Source organism: Polypterus senegalus, chromosome 10 (genome assembly GCF_016835505.1).
Source record: "Polypterus senegalus isolate Bchr_013 chromosome 10, ASM1683550v1, whole genome shotgun sequence".
In the NCBI taxonomy this organism is placed as follows: domain Eukaryota; kingdom Metazoa; phylum Chordata; class Cladistia; order Polypteriformes; family Polypteridae; genus Polypterus; species Polypterus senegalus.
The window spans coordinates 2,801,217-2,819,433 of record NC_053163.1 but is presented as its reverse complement, the minus strand read 5'-3'; the positions used below and the strand labels follow the sequence as shown (position 1 = coordinate 2,819,433).

General features: G+C 39.9%; 1 protein-coding gene across 1 annotated transcript; it reads left to right on the top strand.

Annotated features, from left to right (window-relative positions):
• The first annotated feature begins 932 nt into the window (after positions 1 to 932).
• Positions 933 to 16,470, top strand: kif22 (kinesin family member 22). The gene is made up of 14 exons (XM_039764883.1): positions 933 to 1,085; positions 10,692 to 10,893; positions 11,011 to 11,138; positions 11,277 to 11,437; positions 11,562 to 11,780; positions 11,868 to 12,098; positions 12,479 to 12,632; positions 13,004 to 13,127; positions 13,223 to 13,355; positions 13,454 to 13,655; positions 14,764 to 14,840; positions 15,058 to 15,258; positions 15,333 to 15,392; positions 16,385 to 16,470. Exons 1-14 carry the CDS (start codon positions 1,055 to 1,057, stop codon positions 16,412 to 16,414), a joined length of 1,953 nt encoding a protein of 650 aa, XP_039620817.1. The 5' UTR covers positions 933 to 1,054; the 3' UTR covers positions 16,415 to 16,470.
• The last annotated feature ends 1,747 nt before the right edge of the window (positions 16,471 to 18,217 follow it).

Here is an 18,217-nt window from a genome sequence, read left to right as displayed (position 1 = left end):
CCCCTTTTCTGAAAGTTGGCTGTGGCCAAAAAGTTTAAATAAATCAATGACACACACATTCCTCTGGTATGGCATTTTATCAAAAAAAAACTAAAACTCTCCACTGCTTCACAGCCCTGTAGCAAGCCAAAGGAAACTTCCATCCTTTTAAACATTTTAAAGACTGAAAACTGTATAACCCCTAAAACCCATTTTTTCCTACTTCCGTTGTTTCAAAATTGAAGAGTACATTACTGGCTAACCCTAATTAAATAAACTGGCTCCATGATGTTGTAATGTTAAAACCAAATAATCCACACACCAGTAATAAAGGTGGTGGCTTACTGGCCATCACAGGTGACACCAAATAATTTTTTTAATGTAGCACTTCCTCTTCATCCTCTCTCTGACACACCATTGTGGAGGACTTTAAGCAAAAGAATTGTACAGCAAAAGTGTGGCAAGAAACACCACTGGCTATCCTTCCTAACGACAGCAATACATCTTTATAGTCCTCTCTGTGCCTGTGACTGCCAAGTCTTAAGTTTTTTAGACATACTGGCGTATATTTGAGATTGGTTTGTTGCTTGTTATAATATGCATTTATTGATCTTCTGTAAAGCTCCTAATTTTCCCCTGGGAGCAAAAGACGCTCCATCTATCTACTCATTGTGAAAGGCGCTATAAAGATATTCATTAATTCCTACACACCCAACGCTACTTAAAATGTAGTTTCGTATCAGACCTCCAAGCGGAATAGCACACTAGTATATGTATTTATTTTTAATTTCGCGGTCGACGTCAGCCCCATGGCTCCATCCCAAGTCATTCCCTTATCTGTAGTCCCGTTAGACAGCTGCTGCCGATAAACCTAAGATGTCGGTTTTAGGGCGGGCGGAAGTGAGTATTTGGTTTGTGATGTCATGTCCGATTCCGTTTTGATTGGCTGAGGCGGAGCGCAGGGTCGGACGGAGCTGAATTTAAAAAACATTCGACGCAGCCATTGAAGCGGTTGAGGCGCCGGAAAGAATACGGGGGTTAGTGTTCTAGGAGAAAGGCAGACGGGCGGTGGTAGATGGAGAGAAAAGAGAAGCCGACAGAATTAGGTGAGTTAAGAGTAGAGTTACGAAAGTAGCCATCTGGAAGTATTTCTTGATTTTAATGTTTCACGAGCTCGATTAGATGCAGGCCATACACGGATTTAGGTGTTCGCAGTGAGACTCCAGTTCTTTACTGTGCTGTAAAATGCAACGAGTATGGAAGTCGATTCTTTGATCGGATGAGTTGATTGAGTAGAAAGTGCGGGTGTGTGGCGGCTTTTGTGTTTTATTTGCCGTTCGTCGTGGATTTGTTTACCTTCTATAAGCGGGGACGTTTCCGATACGGCGTTCGGTTGTCTTCTCATCTTTTACGCGGATACGTCTTTATTGAATTAGTTCCCCTGTAGTGGGCCTCAAAGTAGAGTCCGGGATCTAAAACTCTGCAAATGTGGAAAGTGGTGAGCTGTGTTCAGCGAAGCCTGGTGGAGCTTGTGAAACATCCGGGTTATCCCTCCTTAGGTTTGCTTCGTTTCTTAGGCTACACCACGACCCATTACTGCCACGAGAGTCGAACATGTGTAGAACATTTTACGTTGAGATGGGCGAAAACATTTTGATTTCTTCATTGTCAATTATTGGTTCATAAATCATGCAGCAGCGTGCCGCTGAAATAAAGTTCCATCCAGTGATCCACAAGGGCGTTGAAATCAATTGTCCTCGATGTGGCGAGCTTGGTTAACCTATACTGTAATCCGTAATAAAATTCCAAAATATAGAGTGTTACATTTAAAAATAAAGCATAATACAGAGTGAATAATTAGTGCAAAACGTGTTTATTCTTTTTTTCAAGTGAGGAGTGACAGCAAGCGTACGTCGGGGTCCCCAGTCCGCTGTTGCGAAAAGGTGGAAAGATAACTATAGGAGACCATTTGTATTTGGTGCCATTCTTTAGCCTCCAGTGCGCTTTACATATACGGAGCTTTAACACATCCATTGACGTTTTCATAGCTAGATAGCAGGGAATTGAAATGACTTATGATCACAGGCGTGTAATGAACGGTGGTCCTTGGGGATGTAAAGTCCATAACCACCATGCCACATAGCCTCGGTTTAGCAATGATGTTCATTTCAAAATCATTGCAAAGTGATCTGTGAGTGAGGATTGTTTTGACTAATCGAGTATAGATAGAGATCTTGTCAGTTTATAGAGATTGTGTGTCCTGAACTTGTGACTTTCATTTACAAGGGCTATGAATCATGAGAACATTTTAGTGGTAAATGCTTTTTTTTCCACGTCTGGTGCACCATCAGAAGATGCCTTTCTTTGAACGGTGCGTTTAAATAAACTGGTAAAGTGTCAGATCAAAATCATTTATTTGTGAGTACTTGATGTGGAGAAATATTACTTGGTAGCTTAGCAGCTCTGTGGTTCTTTAGTTAGCAATTTTACCAAAGTAATATAAATTTGAGACATGTTATATATATGGAAAATCTGATGGATGTGTTTACCAGTCTCGGGCCTAGGGGAATCCTGGGCCAGGTACAAGTACAGCGATATTGTGAAGAGCATAGAAAACAGGCAGCAGTCCCGAGTCTCGGACCATACTTCTGTTCTTTCTTCTCCTTTACCCAGAAAAATATAAATGCTTCGATTTCTGCATAGATCAACATGACAATCGGTGAAAAGTTGGTGCAAGCCAGTTTCCTCTGCATAACAAATAGTGTGCACACATTTCTTTGGTTTAACATTTTAGTGTTTTGGCCAGCTATCAGAAAGTACTTGATTAGAAGCCACTGTCCCCAGAACTCTGTAATTTTCAAAGGTAATAGACAGTTCTGTATCCCCACATTGTGTGTAGGTGTGATACTAAACCAAGCAGGTGACTCTTTAGAAAGACAGGTAAATATGTACAGTGTGTCCTGTAGACAGCCATCAACAATACCCTGTAGCAGAATTTTCCAGAAATTCTGCCTTTTCTTTAAAACACTGGTTTATAGCCCATTACACTGAGCAACACACAGAAATGTCATTTTCTTTAGAATACTGAATTCTCGCCCATTACGTATGCATATAATTAAGTCCCTTTTTTATGGCAGCTGTGCTTGTCAGAGTTATGGCCTCCCTTCTGTCATTTTACTTTGCATCAGACTTTATTATAAATGTCCAGTTATACTTGCACATGCAATATGAGCCATTCTCGAGTCCTAAAGCCTGGGCATTTGTTGCACAGTAGGAGAGCTGAGTCTAGGTAAGTATTGAGCCAGAACGATGCAGCCTGTCTTGTACCTCAAACGCCTGTGCCAATGGCACCAGTGTCTTCAGATCTACAACATGGCTGGTCTTGTTCTGTGCTGTAGTCTTCTTTTTGACCCCAACATTCACACATGTTGAAAAATAACGCATGTCATGTGTTGAAAGCTATTTTTGTGTGTGCAAAGAGAGAGTGAAATGGATGGGGTCAGTTGGGCATAAATGGGAATATGTTTTAAAAGCTTTAGTAAATGTTGAAAAAGTAGCGGGTACTAAAATGACACCTGATATTGATATTTATTTAATCTGGTAAAAGGAGAGGAGTTATGTTGTGCAGAATAACATTTATTCCAGTAAACTTCTAAGTGTATCAATCTTTTAAAAGTCTTTGGCATCCGTCTTAAACACAAGCAAGATTAGAAGGTTTTGGAATTTTATCTGGGGGGTAAAAAAACAGTTCTGGAAGCTCGCCGTGGTGTTTTGGGAAGTGTTGTTTTTAAAGGCTTCTTGAAGTGTTGCAGGAATTTGTGAATGCAAAGGTTTCATAGAATTAAAAGTACACCAGGATATTCCTCTCTACATTCATTATTTTGTCAGTTACAGAGCATTTTCAGGCTATACCCAGTGTCGCAGATCCTAGTAGTTTTAATGTGAGGTCTGCTAAGGAAGCAGTTTTTCAGTCCAATTACTGGGATTAGTTGAGTTTAGCATTGACTTTGACGTTTCTGAGGTGCAGTATGGTGGTTGATGGCGTTTGCTGAGAGCTATCATAGGCTATCCCTGTCTTAGGTTGTCTTTGAAGTCTGCCTGCATAGGTTTACATCCCATGTTACTAAGGTGCTCTTGTTCGTTTCATCAGTAATTGTATGAGCGAGTGTCTGTTTCTGTACCGCGGTGTCCAACAATGGAGTGGCACGCAGTCTGGAGTTGATTCACAAAAATACAGCGATAGAGTATGTTCATTTACTGAACTGGCTTAATTTTATAAATTATAGATAAGGCAGGAACCAATTGTGCTTTTAAATACCGGAATACACACACACACACACCACTCCGTATTCATTGAGCCACAATTTTTACTTGCTTTTCTATATTCCTTAGAGGTGACCAACATATTTTGCTCTGTAAATTTGTCTCACGTTGCATTTCTTTCTTCAAAATGTTTGTGGCTGAATGGTGGAGCTTTGTTGATATTCTGCATGAAATGAGCTGGGATGGGCACATTGTCCAGGTGTTTGTGGAGTCGCTGACGGCATGGCAACTTACAAAATGGGACTTTCTCAAACAGCATGTGTGCAGTTATTTTTAATTGTGATGCGTACCTCCTCAATCACTTTAATCAGTACTTTTGAATCATCTCTGGTGTTCATAGTCCATTCATTTTGTGGATTACAAGGTCAAACTCAGTTTGGAATGGAATTGAAGGTTTTTCTTCTAAAGAGCAGATTTGGGTGAGTGTGCATGTTCTACGTGTTCCTTTAGGTCCTGTCGGCTGAAGTGTTCTGTGTCACTGACCAACTCTTATATGCTGAGTAAGATGTTGCTTGATCCCCCAAATATGGGGACCTAATCTTTTTGTTCAAAGGATAAGTATATTTTTTGTAATTGTCACTTTCATTTGCCCTTTTAAAATTGTGTTCTACAATGATTTTTAAAACGTGAAATGTTAATTGTACAAATCTCCACCAGCAGTTTGCATTGGTGGTCTGTGGGGGCAACATATCAAACATAAAAGAAAAGCAGTTCAGTCTTACTAAATGCATACATTCCAAGCAGCAAACCTTCCTTCTGTGTTGTAGAGGTAGGTTTGAGAACAAAGTGAAGCTGGTAGTCATTCATTTATCTCCGCACCGTGGCACCCTCTCCTAAGTGATGGCCTTCAGTGGAGTTTTTGTAAGCAGCCAGTACAACAAAACTTAGATACTAGAAGGTTGTATCATAAAAAAGAAAATAGTTTTGTGGTTCTTTACTGGAGTGTTTCAAAAATGTGCGTACCTGAGTTGTAAAATAAAACTGAACTAATGAAGTGGCTCTATTGTATCCTGCTTGTTTGTGGAAAGTGAAGCACTCCAGAGAATCTGGGGAAACCCTCGGGCACCACAATGGGTTGGTAATTTGAGGGGTCTGGGGTGAGTGATGTGCTGTAGCTGTTAGAAGTTTCGACACTTGAATTTACTCGATTGAAAGCTGTCCTTTTTGTTTCAGCTTTTGCCTTTCATTCCAGTTTAGCTTTAAATAATGAATCTCTCCAGATGTCCATGACTCATGATACTTTGAGAGTTGTCCCAATCAGTAACACTAAAAACTGCTTTGTTTTCCTGCTGGAGTTGTAAAATCCTCTCACTCTCTACAGCAAAAATATGAGGAGGAGTATGCAGGCCTTGTTACATTTTGCCGATGGGCACCATTGCCAGTTTGACTGTGCTTCACCAAGACATCACACTGAATATTTCCTTATTTACAGTTTTGCAGTGTATATTCTGGTGAATGTGTGTGTGGTCATTGTCATGCCTATCTCTCTTGTAAAATGATGCCTTGTTAGTGTGAATGGGGGGTTAATATTCACTAGAAAAGTGTAGTCTAGTTGGTCAAATCTCTACCAAAGTACGTCTGCAAAGAAGCTCCCCACAAAATGAGTTACAATAAAGCACAGCCGGAGGGTGAAAGGGTACCGTAAAGTAAAGAAACAAACTTGAACTTTTTGACTGTAATGATGCACCCTTTCTTAGATGTGTTGGCCTCGAAGGGCATTATACTGGGTATGTTCCAAGGCTTCTATTTCAAGTTCTTCTTATGCCCCATAGACTGCTACAATAGGTGAAATGGGTAGACTGTTTTAATGAATGCGTCACTTTAGTTTCTGGGACAAATACATGCCTCAAGTGTAAAAAAAAAAAAAATCTTCAAAAATATAGAACTTATCCAAAACATCAATGAAATTGATCCTTTGGAATTATTTTAAATCCTAAATTGCATATTCCAAGGCACCTAATGTAGACTTAAGCAAATGTCACAATAGCAAATTTCTGTTTAGGGAGGATGTCACACTTGACCGCTGCATTTGCTTATCTTGTGGCCCGAGTTTGTCCTATTATGTGGCTAGAAATTGGAGGGTTTGTCAAATATGACAACCGTGTAATGACCTCCAAGCACAGTTTCACATTTCAAAGTATCGCAAGTGTCCCTTTTTTTTTTTTCTGACGACCAATAACGTGTCACCTGACAGAGCCGCTGCCCATGAGAAGGGTTTACAAGTGTGGTGAGTTTTATTTCTCCAACCATTCATGGTCTGTAATACACAAGAGTCTGTTAGTGATGTCCAGCACCTCATCTTTCATTACTCCTTGCATCTCTTGTATCTGTGGTTGAGCACACATTGGTTGTCTGATCTCTCCTATACACCCATGCCCGTCCTTGGGACTAAAACAAACCAGTTTGGTTTTGTCAGCATGAGTGCCAGACTGGGTCACTGGGTACCAACTTTTCCAGCAAGATGTTTAATTCCCCCACATCGACTTACTCCATTGATATCTGTAATCGCAGTCATCGTGTTTGACATCCAGCCTGATCAGAAGCTCTCTGTTGCGTCCATCTTAAGCCAATGTCACATTAAAGTACTTGAAACAGAGTCCTGACAGCAACTCATACAGTATCTTAAGTTCTTGGGGCAGTGGATATTAGATCTCCCATCAAGACTGTTTCATTGTCTATTTGTGAAACTATTGTACATCTTGTGGATGTGCTGCCAGGATATGTCATCGGCCCTTGTGTGTCTGAACTGTTAGGCAGGTACAGAAGATCTATGGATGCTGTGACTATTCCTCCCTTTGAGCAAAATGTTAAACCCTTTTTATAGCTGTACTCAAATAAGGAGAATTGGTGATACGTTTTCCTCGAAAGAAGAATTGAACTCTCTACTCCCAAATTGGTTTTTGTTTTAGTAGCCCTGCCATGAGCTGGAGTGTTTAAGGCGTTGTAATTATAATGTAGACTCGGCACAGCCATAGTCTGCTAAACTGCTACTTGCTCTTTGTCAGCATGGGGGCTTCTAAACATTCAAGCAAAATCTCCAAATATGTTCGTATCGCCCAGTTTTGGGGGCGGGTGGATAGTAATAGAGACCACACAATTCATACAAACATATTTGCTTTGGACTCAAAAGAATCTGTTCCCTTGGATGCTCCAAAGGCTGATCATTAACCAAGTACGAATGCTGCCATTAATGCCGGTGTCTTTAAAACATCAAGATTAATTTCATCTTGAGCTCCTAATCGAGTGTCTGCTTTCGCTTCAGATGTTTTTATTTACCCATTATTGCATTGCTTACAGGAATAAAGCAACTCTCTGGGCCAAAGTGTTAATATCAATTTAACTTTTGCTAATGGCCCAGAGTTCTACCAAAAACAAACTTAAATACCAAGACCTTGTATATTTTATAGTGAGCAATTCCATTAGTTACACTAATAACACATTAGACAGCTTTATATTTTGTTCGTGCGAGCAGGCAGACGGTTTGCCGTGACTAATGCGTTAGGCTGTAAACCACAGCAAATATCTCCTCTGGTCAATTATCCTCCCATTATAGAAATGCAGAAACAATTGTGCCATTGTGATTTAGACAGGTAATATGTGTGGCCTTTGCTTTATTGCAAAAGAATTTTCAGTCCTTCTAGTGTGACTTTTTTTTTTTTTTGTGCTTTTTATAATGCCGTTTGCTTAGGTAAGCATCTTTTAAACCCATAAATGGAACAGTGCCATGCTGATTTACATTTTCCAGTGCTTGCTTGGCCTTGCCACCCTAGCAGAAACATCTTGATATTCTTAATGTATGGTTTTGCCCCCCCAATAACTAAGCAGCGTGCATATACCAAAATAGTCAGCCCACATGATGTAGAGATGAAAGCCGTATTCAACAGTGCCGTATATATGAGGATGTGTACAGCTCAACATGCATCAGGTGGATTGTGAGCCCTTCAATCGAGGTCCCTTTGAGGATAAATTCAGAAAATGTGATTTCAGCTTCCTTTAATAGAACTCTTATATTAGAAGGTACCAAAGGGTAAAAATACGTTTTGTGCTGTTAAAATTCAACAAATAGTTGATAAGCATATATCTACCAAGCTTATTTTAAAGCTGGAGAAAACTGTACTTTTTTATTGTTTCTTTATTTACTTCCGTTTTTATTTTTGTGTAAACCAAAACTGAAGCATTTCCTTTTCACATCTTTAATTTGGTGTTTAGAATCTGAAGTGAATTTCATCAGTGTTGATCCATAATTCACATCTTAAACATTTATACATGCAGTGAAACCATTAATTTATAAAGTCGGATGACAGTGCCTGAGGATCTGGTCTTCACCAATTCTTCTTCATAGGCATGGAGTTAATCTAACGTTAAATATGATGGGGACTGTGTGAGTGAGTGTGCAATAACTACAGAAAGACCCCACTTTAGAATTTCCTGACAATAGTTCGGATGACTATGCGCAGGGCAGTACAAATCCGGTGTTTTTAGAGGTGTCGAAAATAAGCTAAGCCATTATCAAGGTGAATACTTAAAGTATGTTGCTTAGTTCTTTAAACACATTTGTTTGTTCCCTAAACAACGTTCTTAACTGAGAAGAGGTGAAATATTGTCTTGATAAGATGCCTATTGTCACATCTGCAGAGTTTAGTGAAATTCTTACTTGCATCAAATATTTAGAAACAAATCACTTTTGACATGGTACAGGTTGAATGGCATATGCAAGTATTTTTGCAAACACCGACCTTGGCTTGTGCAGCTTTATGGTTTTGCTTGGCTTGATCATATTTACCCAGAATTGTTTTCAGATGATAATAAGCATGACAGCATAATACCAGCTAGGGGGTAAGGCATTCTTGAACGTTGCATCTTATTTCATTGGAATTTTAAATTAAGCTAACTATGTTATAAAGCTTTGCCTGGGAAATTTCTTACAACAATGGCCCTTAGTGGTGGTTCTTTATACAATATTTGTGCCCCCCCACCGCCCATATTAGTTCTTGAATATGTCGTTTTATATGCCTGCTTAATCCTAAGCAAGATTTGTGGGCAGGAAAAATCCCTGGACAGGGGGGATCAGCCCATTGCAAGGTGAACACGCATCACAATCCATTTTAATGTTACCAATTCACCTAAGCTGTGTGTCTTTAGCTTCTGGGAGAACATGCAAACCCTGCACAGGAAGGACCCATATTATGAACCCAGGCCTCCTTACTGTGAGGCAGCAGCACTACATATACTGTAAATGAGCTCGGCAAGCGGAATGGTGCCACTGTACAAGCTGGTGCTGTAATCTAGCAGAGAAATGGGGTGTCTGGCCAGTGAAAAAAGGGCATGCCTTCAATTCAGCATACTCCTCCTCACCAAACTGGCAGCCCGTTCAGCCACTCGCAAGCCAACTACAAGAACAGGCAAAAATGTCCAATTTCTATCGCAGGCTGATTTCTACTGGTAATGCAAGAATAAAATATGAAAGAGAGGCAGATCCTAAACACCCGTATATTTAAAATACATACATACATAAATAGGTAGATAAGTAAATAAAGAGCTTCTGTAACAAGTCGAATTTCCCCCTAGTGGACAACATTCTGTTCCATCACACACAATTAAGAATTTCACTGTAATCTATACTTTGACCAATACTGTTTTGCACCTCCTACATGCCTATCTGAATAACGTTTTCTTTCTGTATACCAAATGTGTAAGCTTTATTCTTCCAAAATATTTTTAAACAAGTTCACTGCTCGAAGTGTTAGACTCATTTTAGGGCGATTCAAAGTTCAAGGACTTAGAATGGCAAGCAAGTCTTTAAACGTGTGTACTACTGAACCTCCAATGGATCCAGTCCTACTGATGCATTAACACAGGGGCCCTGCAGGTGGAGCTTGCAGACTTAAATAACCTAAAGATGAATTGTCTTAAAGCGAGTTCATTCTCTGTGCATGCAGCATCACAAGTGAGAATGTGTTCAATAGATACTCTGAATATCTCATAGTGTTACGGTGCAGAATTCAGACTTCCCTGCCTGGTCACAGTACTGTTTTGGGGGGGTCACTTTTGCTTAAATTTATTCCTTAAAAGCTGCAGACAATTGTAAGCACTTTTATAGGGTAATGAATGAATGAATTCATGAAACAACTTTAAAGGTGTAACATAAAAACCATAACGAGAGATTAGACTCTTGCTGGCTGCTCCGTCCCCCACAGCTATAATGTGGCTATTCGTGTTTCAGCATATTTAAATTTGCATCCCTGGCACTAAAGGCAACTTGTAAATCCAGTTTTTCTTTGTTTTGTGGTTTTTTGTGTTGGGACAGGGTTATTGATATTGTTATATAGAAACAATCATTTCTGTATACCACCTCTGACAAATTTGCCTTTTCCTTCCTCTCTCCATAGCAATGGCAAAGCGTGTGAGCATTTTTGAAGCAGGGCTGAAGAAACCTCAGGCTTCAACTGCTCGAGTTCGGGTGTCTGTTAGACTTCGGCCTTACATGAGCCAGGATGATGAGAAGAATGAGGGTCCATGTGTCCGTGGTACTGGTGGGAACTCCCTGGAGATTGTGAACTGGAGAAATACCATGGAGACGATGCAATATCAGTAAGTCGTGAAGCTTCTTGTGGTTTGCTTATACACTGTAATCTCATCTTAAAGTGACCGCTGTTGAATGTTACACCTCCCAGTTTTGCCTAATTTTGTGGTATTTTGTGTCTGCAGGTTTGATGCTTTTTATGGTGATGGTTCCAGTCAGCAAGAGGTTTACTTGGGCTCTGTGAAGCCTGTTTTGACTCATCTTTTGAGTGGACAGAATGCTAGCATTTTTGCTTATGGGCCCACTGGAGCAGGTCTGCTTGTCTTTTGTAGTTGGATAGTACTAATTATTCAGGACATGACCAGTTTTTGTGTAAAGGAAAAAAGTCTTCTCAACCTAACCTTTTGTTGTAATTGCACATTTTTTTTTCATTTCTGTAATATTTTATTAGGTAAAACACACACTATGCTTGGAAGTCCAGATCAGCCCGGTGTGATACCCAGAGCGGTCAGGGATGTTTTCCAGATGGTTCGGGAGCAAAGTGTTCTTCCATCTAATGAAGAATGGGAATTTACCACTACAATGTCTTACCTAGAGATTTATAATGAGAAGGTGTGTCCAACATGAATTTTCCATGGGTGATGATAGTTATCCATCCATCTTGTGTGTAAATATGCAAGTTCGTGACTGGATTTTTTTTTTTTTTTCTTTCCCTCCTCTCCTTTTTCTTATATAGGTTCTTGACCTGCTGCAGCCCAAAGACCTGAAAGATCAGGACCTGCCCATCCGGGAAGATAAGGACAAAAACATACTGATACCTGGACTCACTCAGAAGCTTATCTCCTCTTTCACAGACTTTGAGAGTCACTTCATCCCAGCCAGTCAGAATCGCACTGTGGCGAGTACAAAACTGAACTCCCGATCTAGCCGCAGCCACACCGTCCTCCTCATCAAGGTAGTGTTTTGAAATTTTGTAAGATCTCTTCGTGCCTGTATGTGGATTTCTATATGTAGTGGCTTATTTTATACCTTCTGCTTACAGGTTGTCAAGTCTTTACGCAGGCCTCCATTTAGACAGTTGACTGGTAAACTCTATTTGATTGACCTTGCTGGGTCAGAAGACAATCGCAGGACCGGAAACCAAGGCATTCGACTGAAGGAAAGTGGAGCCATTAACTCCTCTCTCTTTGTGTTAAGCAAGGTGGTTGATGCGCTCAACCAAGGACTTCCTCGGATACCTTATAGAGACAGCAAGCTCACTCGACTGCTGCAGGTAAGTGACACAATTCAGTCTCATCCAAGTGAAAAGGGTTAACATCAACATATGTTCTCGACAACAGTTAATATCAAATGCTTTCTAAATTTTTGTTTAAACCCCAAATGGAAAAGTTTCCACCTTTTAGCATGCATAGGAAAACCAAAACGTTTTGCTGCTGTTTGAAAGGATACAATTTTAGATTTGTTGCTTTCTCAAACCTACCTCTGATCATCAAGTTGGTGTTTGTGTATTAAATGATCTTGAACTGCTATAGAATAGCTGTTTCAGTTCTTTTCAGTTTGTTGCATTTCTGGACAAGTGCCCTTGTGATCTGCATGCTTGGTAGCTGGTTGTTTTATATCCTCTTCAGCCATGTTTACTTGCTTTCTCTTTAGGACTCCTTGGGTGGCTCAGCACACAGCGTAATGATCACAAACCTTGCTCCAGAGTTTAAGTATTATTTTGATACGCTTACAGCACTGAACTTTGCCGCCAAGTCAAAGCAGATAATCAACAAACCATTTACAAGAGAAACTGTTCAGCCTACAGGTAAGCTTGCTATATTTGCCCCCAAGATCTTGTCTGGGAGGGCAACATTTTTGGCACACTGTGTTGAATATTTGGTTTTAAAATAAATAAATGTTTTAAGTATCTAGAAAGTTAACAAAATCTTGTCGGCATGTGATCTATTCAGCTGAATAACTTGAAAATGAATGTATTTAACTGCTGGGAATATTCCGGTCAACATGAAAAATCTCTCTTGCATTCTTGCCCGTAGTTTTCAGCAAGTATATTTGTTCAATGGATATATTAAAATATCTTAACATCTTATCTTCACAACATGGGTAGAGTATTTTCCAGCGTATACCAATTTTAATTCATTACATTACTGTTGTGCCCTTTTAAATTCCCCTCTCAAGCATTGAAAAGGCCAAGAGAAGAGTCCCCAACTAGGATCCCTGCCAAGAAGAAAATGGAAGCACAAAATATCAGTGGAGAAGTTTCTACAGAATCTGCACCAGGTGCTTCTGTGTCATCTAGAAGGTAGTAACTTGATTGCATTGTGCCTCCATTTTTCTTTTAAGTGAACATGCAAAGAATTTGATCTGAATTTGTTTATGGGGCTTTGCTTTTGTTAGCTCTCAAAATGAAGTCTATGATGGCAGTGTGATGGAGAGGTTGTTAATGCTAGAGAAAATGATGATGGGAACTCCTGAGAGAGAAAGACTTGCTCTTCTCAAGACTGTCCAGCAGAGTCGTAAGGAAATTCAGGTGTGACAAGAGCTAGCTTCTTCCTTCACAGAAAATGGTATGGACTCTTACTTGGCTGATGTATTGAACTATTTTATTTAATCATTTGTTTTTGCCAGGAGCTTAGAGAGAAGCAGAAAGAGCTAGAAGCCAAGGCACAAGAGGCCCAGTCTCTCCTTGCTCAGCAAAATGTCTTGCAGCCCTCCAATTCTTCAAATGCAGAAGGCAGAGTAAAGAGAAATATCCGTCCTCTAGCAAATAAGCCTATATCTGTCGCTGCTCCTTGCTCAAAGCAGCAAGCTGTGGTGTCACCTCTGCAAGGTATGCAACTTGAGGAACCAAGCAAAGTGGGTTTAAGCATGATGTGTGTGCATACTTGCTTTTTACTAAGTTGAAATAACGGGTTGTAATTCTGATCCATTTCACAATATGAAGGCAAAATTGTACTAGTATATCGTCTCATCCTGTCACTTGCAAGATGGTAAAATGACTACTTTTTAATGCGCCCTTGGTGAGTTCTTCTGGGTGCCATCTTGGGTGTTAATCTCTCCTTCTACTTGAATCCCTGAGTGAAAACTTTTACTTGGTGGTTTTTGGGTTTCTGCTCCTTTTAAAATGACTTTTGAGCAACAGTGGTGTTTTTTTAATCCCTCCTCCCCAGATGGTGATCAATGGTTTTATTTAAAAATGGTTGTTCTTATATGGCTATGAAGAATAATGCAAAAATTATAGAAAAAAATGTTGGCTTCCATTGGAGGTGCACCCTGAACTTTTGTTTCTACTATTGCTGCACACCTCTGCCCATTAGACCATCTTGAAAGGTTAGTTGTTAAGCAGGTAGCACTTGGCAGAGTCAGACTGGCACAAGGTAGTTGCTGTCCAGTTACTACAGTCTCGTTTCACGGCATTCTATAACAGTAGCTCACCTTGTGAATAATTGTGATCACACCTGATTTTAGTTTGTCTACATTTCCCTTTTAGCCAAAAAAAGAGGAACTTTATTTTGAAACACGTTTTAGATGTGTGAAAAGTTTAACTGCATTTTAAGATATGTGAGATTGTTTCTTCTTGGTGGTATGAATTAATGCATATGGATGCTAGTTTGCTTTTAACCACTGACTTGTGTGCTTGATGAATAAAATCGGCAAACTTCAATATGTATTCACTCAGTCCAATGCAATATAAAAATTCCATAAGGTCAATACCAAAACTATTTTTGTGGTAAGTATGAGAGCTCAAGGGGTGATTCTTTAGCTGTTTAATCGTGACAAAGCTAGGGGTGTTTGGTGGTGTGTGTGGGTTTTTTTTTTTTTTTTAAATGTAAAGATATTTATCTCCAGATCATTGTGGAGCACAGTTCTACATATTTTACTGCTGTTATATCTATTACTGCTATATTAAATTCTTGCACCTTTTTATACCCTTTTAGTATCCCGAGTGAACCCTCTGCAGCAGAATATAAGTGAGGTTGAAACTACTAAGAAAACAAAGACCTCCAAGAAGGTGGTACGTACTTCCCTTTTTACTCTTGGCTCTATCTGCCCTGATGCCTTTTTAGTGTGGGTTATCACTGTGCACTGTTTTGTGTTTATGTGTGTGTGTGTGTGTGTGTGTGTGTGTTTAGTGTTAATACAAAGTCAACTGTAAGTGTGCTTAGTTCACTGTATAACAAGCACACTTATAAACTGAATGTATTCAGCTTGTTGCATGTATCCCTTCCCAGACTGAACAGCTTGAGGGCAAAGAGAACATGGAAGAATTCCAGTGCAAAGTCAACTCTGGATTACTGAAGAAGTCGGAAGAAATGATCCTAAATCTACTCAACACCGGGTCATTGCAGGATCTGAAAGAGCTACAGCGTATTGGAGATAAAAAGGCCAGACTCATTATGGGCTACAGAGAGCTGAATGGGCAGTTCAAGCAGGTGTGTTTACATGGAGAGGTTTCTGTCTGTCATTTTTAAGGATTGCAGATGCTTACTTATCTGTCTCATTTAAGGTGGCTGATTTGGCAAACATTGCTGGTTTCTCAGACAAGCAAGTTGGAACATTTTTAAAGGTGAGGTGCTGCCAGCTTACATTCTCAGTTTTTGGCTTTATAATGTCATATGCCTCCTTTGTGCGCCTCCCGTCCATGTTACTGGAACCACTAGTGATTTGTGTTAAGTATGCAAAACCAGCATTGACAGGAATATTGATCAGACCATAGTGATGATGTTGAAAACAGTTTGTGACTACATGTTCCAGATAGCCAACAAGACCAGTGTGATTTGAAGCATCATTGTTGTGGATAGTAGTCTTGGGGGGTTATAATCTCTTTAGTGGTTTTGTACAGCACTGAATTGTTGATTGTTAAACTGAATCATGGGTCCTCTGGACAGCATATACTGCAATTTTAGGATCATTTTGTACCAGCAAAATACTTGGTCGGAAGGTTCTACGTTTTCTATTGCAGTCTTATTTAGCTATTAGTATGCAATGAATGTCTTCATCCCTTTTTATTTTTTTCCCTGATGCAAAGAAACAATTTTTTAATTGGTGTGACATGCCAGACCATTTTTATGCGCGCTCCGCACCAGTTTCTTTGTACTGTTGGTGTGGCTTTGAACACAACTCGGCAAAAGACTGCAAGCGCTTAGTGTGGGGTCCACTATAGTGTGTTGGGGTGTTTAAGACCCTATTTAGTGAGTATTGCAAAAAAGTGAATTTTACTTTTAAAATGGCACTCCCAGTAATCCAGCAGTACTTCTGTTGTGATCTTGTCATCTGCTTAACATGGCCTCTAATGGACTGTTGAGCACTTTGCTATAGTATCCTTAAAGACCATCCTGTCCGCTTTGGGCCCTTATATTTATGTAGGTGTCATGCATGTTGCAAAATTTTACAGGTACTTTCAGGACCTTGGAAATAACAGGCATTAATCTGATTTCACCTGGTTCTTGGCATTTTGGAGAATGCAGTGTGATTGACTCTGAGATCTGATCAAATACTTTTTAGATTTTGTTTTTCATATTCATTACTAATGTGTTGTGTTTTTCTTTTTTTCTCTAGGCAAACCTTCTGAGCACCATTGCACGGTGAATGCTGCTTTTTGACCTTCTGTATATAGCTTGTAGTGCGCTTTTTTTTTTTTTCCCTCCGCCATTCTGTAGGAATTTCCATTTAATGTTTTTACTGTATTTTAAATAAATTTTTTTTTTTTTTGGATGTTTTTGTTCATTTGGAATGGGGTATGGTCTGCTGATTAAGTTGAATGACGCCTTTCTCTCGTGGGATACCCATTGGGTTGCTTGTCTTCTGAGGCAATAGACTCCTAATAACTGGACCTTCTGGTCATCTGACATAATCCAGATTCAAGTGTAGTAACAGTTTTCTGCAAGTTTGACTAAGGTTCATGTTTAGCCCTGTAGTCAATGTGCAAGGGACTTCTTAATGGTTTGGGAACTTTGGGGATCATGTCCATGGAAAATGAGGAGTATTTGGATAAACTTGCACTGGTGGGGAAAGTCACAGATATGGTGGTGGATGGAAATTTGTCTAAGAGAGACTGGTTACAGATGAATCTAATGAATTCATAGAAAAGGGTCAAGGCAGTTCACGCTAGAAAGGTTTGGTTAGCCATTGGAATTGCAAGTGAAACTTCATCTGCTAGCTTGGTTAGACTAGTAGGATAATGCCAAACCCAACTATTTTCTCAAGTGAATCCTTTCTGTCCTGGATTGGAAGTAAAATGGTTGGGGTATCTAAAGTGGTGTGTGTGTGTGTATATGGTGTTTTATACTATCTGCATGTGGTCTTCAGAACAAGCAACCTGAAGAGACTAGCAGTTTTACAATATTGGTGAACTCGTAGAGTCATCAACCGGGACAGGTCGTATTTTATCCTAGACGAAGGTGTAGTTGAGGGCAGCTGTGGCACAGATTGAGCAAGACGGGCTGGAATCTGTCTCGGACAAACATACAGTAGCTCATTGTGTGAATGTACCACAAAGCTGAATTTGTCTTCCTGGGTTGAGTGAGAAGTGGGGTGCATGCTTGTGCTATCCACCCAAGTGTAAGTCACATCTGTTGAATTCACACCAACTCTCATGACTGTGAGGAAAGCAGACTGATTTTTATATATATATATATATATATATATATATCTCTATCACACACACATTCACCTTTCGTAGTGAGAACTGAGGTGCATGCAAGTGCCATCTAGTGGGTGAGCATAAGCAGAGAAGAGTGCTCCATACAAACACAGGTCTTTTGTTTGTGTGTAATATACTGTATATAACTTTCAGTTCTGCACTCACTGCTGTAATTGGAAAGAAGGTAGACCGTTAAGCAGAGACCTTTTTATCTATTTTTATTTTTTCCCCCAGCTCTAAATGAATTGCTACTTAAAGCCCACTTACCCTTGGATTTTGCCTAGTTGGCCTCTGACCTCCATGGATGTACACCTGGCACTTTCTTGGCTGTTGGCAGGATTTGCTGAAGAATATACCCAAAAAAACGTTGCCCCAGGACTGGAAATAACTAGATTTGCAAGCAATAAACCATTTATACATTTTTTTTTTTTCTTTTTTGGGGGGGACCAGAGGAGAGTTCTGGTGTCCCTTGATGTTTACCACAGCACTATATCCCGTTGGAGGTAAGCACATCAAGTGATTGACAATTGAGTAATTCGAGCGTCTTCTAGTTTTTGAATGGGGGCGGCCTAAGACCCCCCCCTTCTACCTCCACCTCGTTCCCAACATTTACTCAGTTGCTTTTTTCATATACCTGTGGTTCTGTGTGAACAAAAAATTCTTAACGTTTATGTGAATTTTACCCTTGACTTTCCAGCTGTGCCCCCCTGTGTTTTTTTGTGAACTCGCTTTAAAGTACCTGCCAGGAT

Bases quoted from the DNA above. Each gene is read 5' to 3' on its own strand.
- kif22 (XM_039764883.1), top strand. From the start codon at position 1,055: ATGGAGAGAAAAGAGAAGCCGACAGAATTAG. The intron at 11,438-11,561 runs GTGTGTCCAACA...TTTCTTATATAG, and splicing joins TAGAGATTTATAATGAGAAG to GTTCTTGACCTGCTGCAGCC. The intron at 13,128-13,222 runs GTAGTAACTTGA...TGCTTTTGTTAG, and splicing joins GCTTCTGTGTCATCTAGAAG to CTCTCAAAATGAAGTCTATG.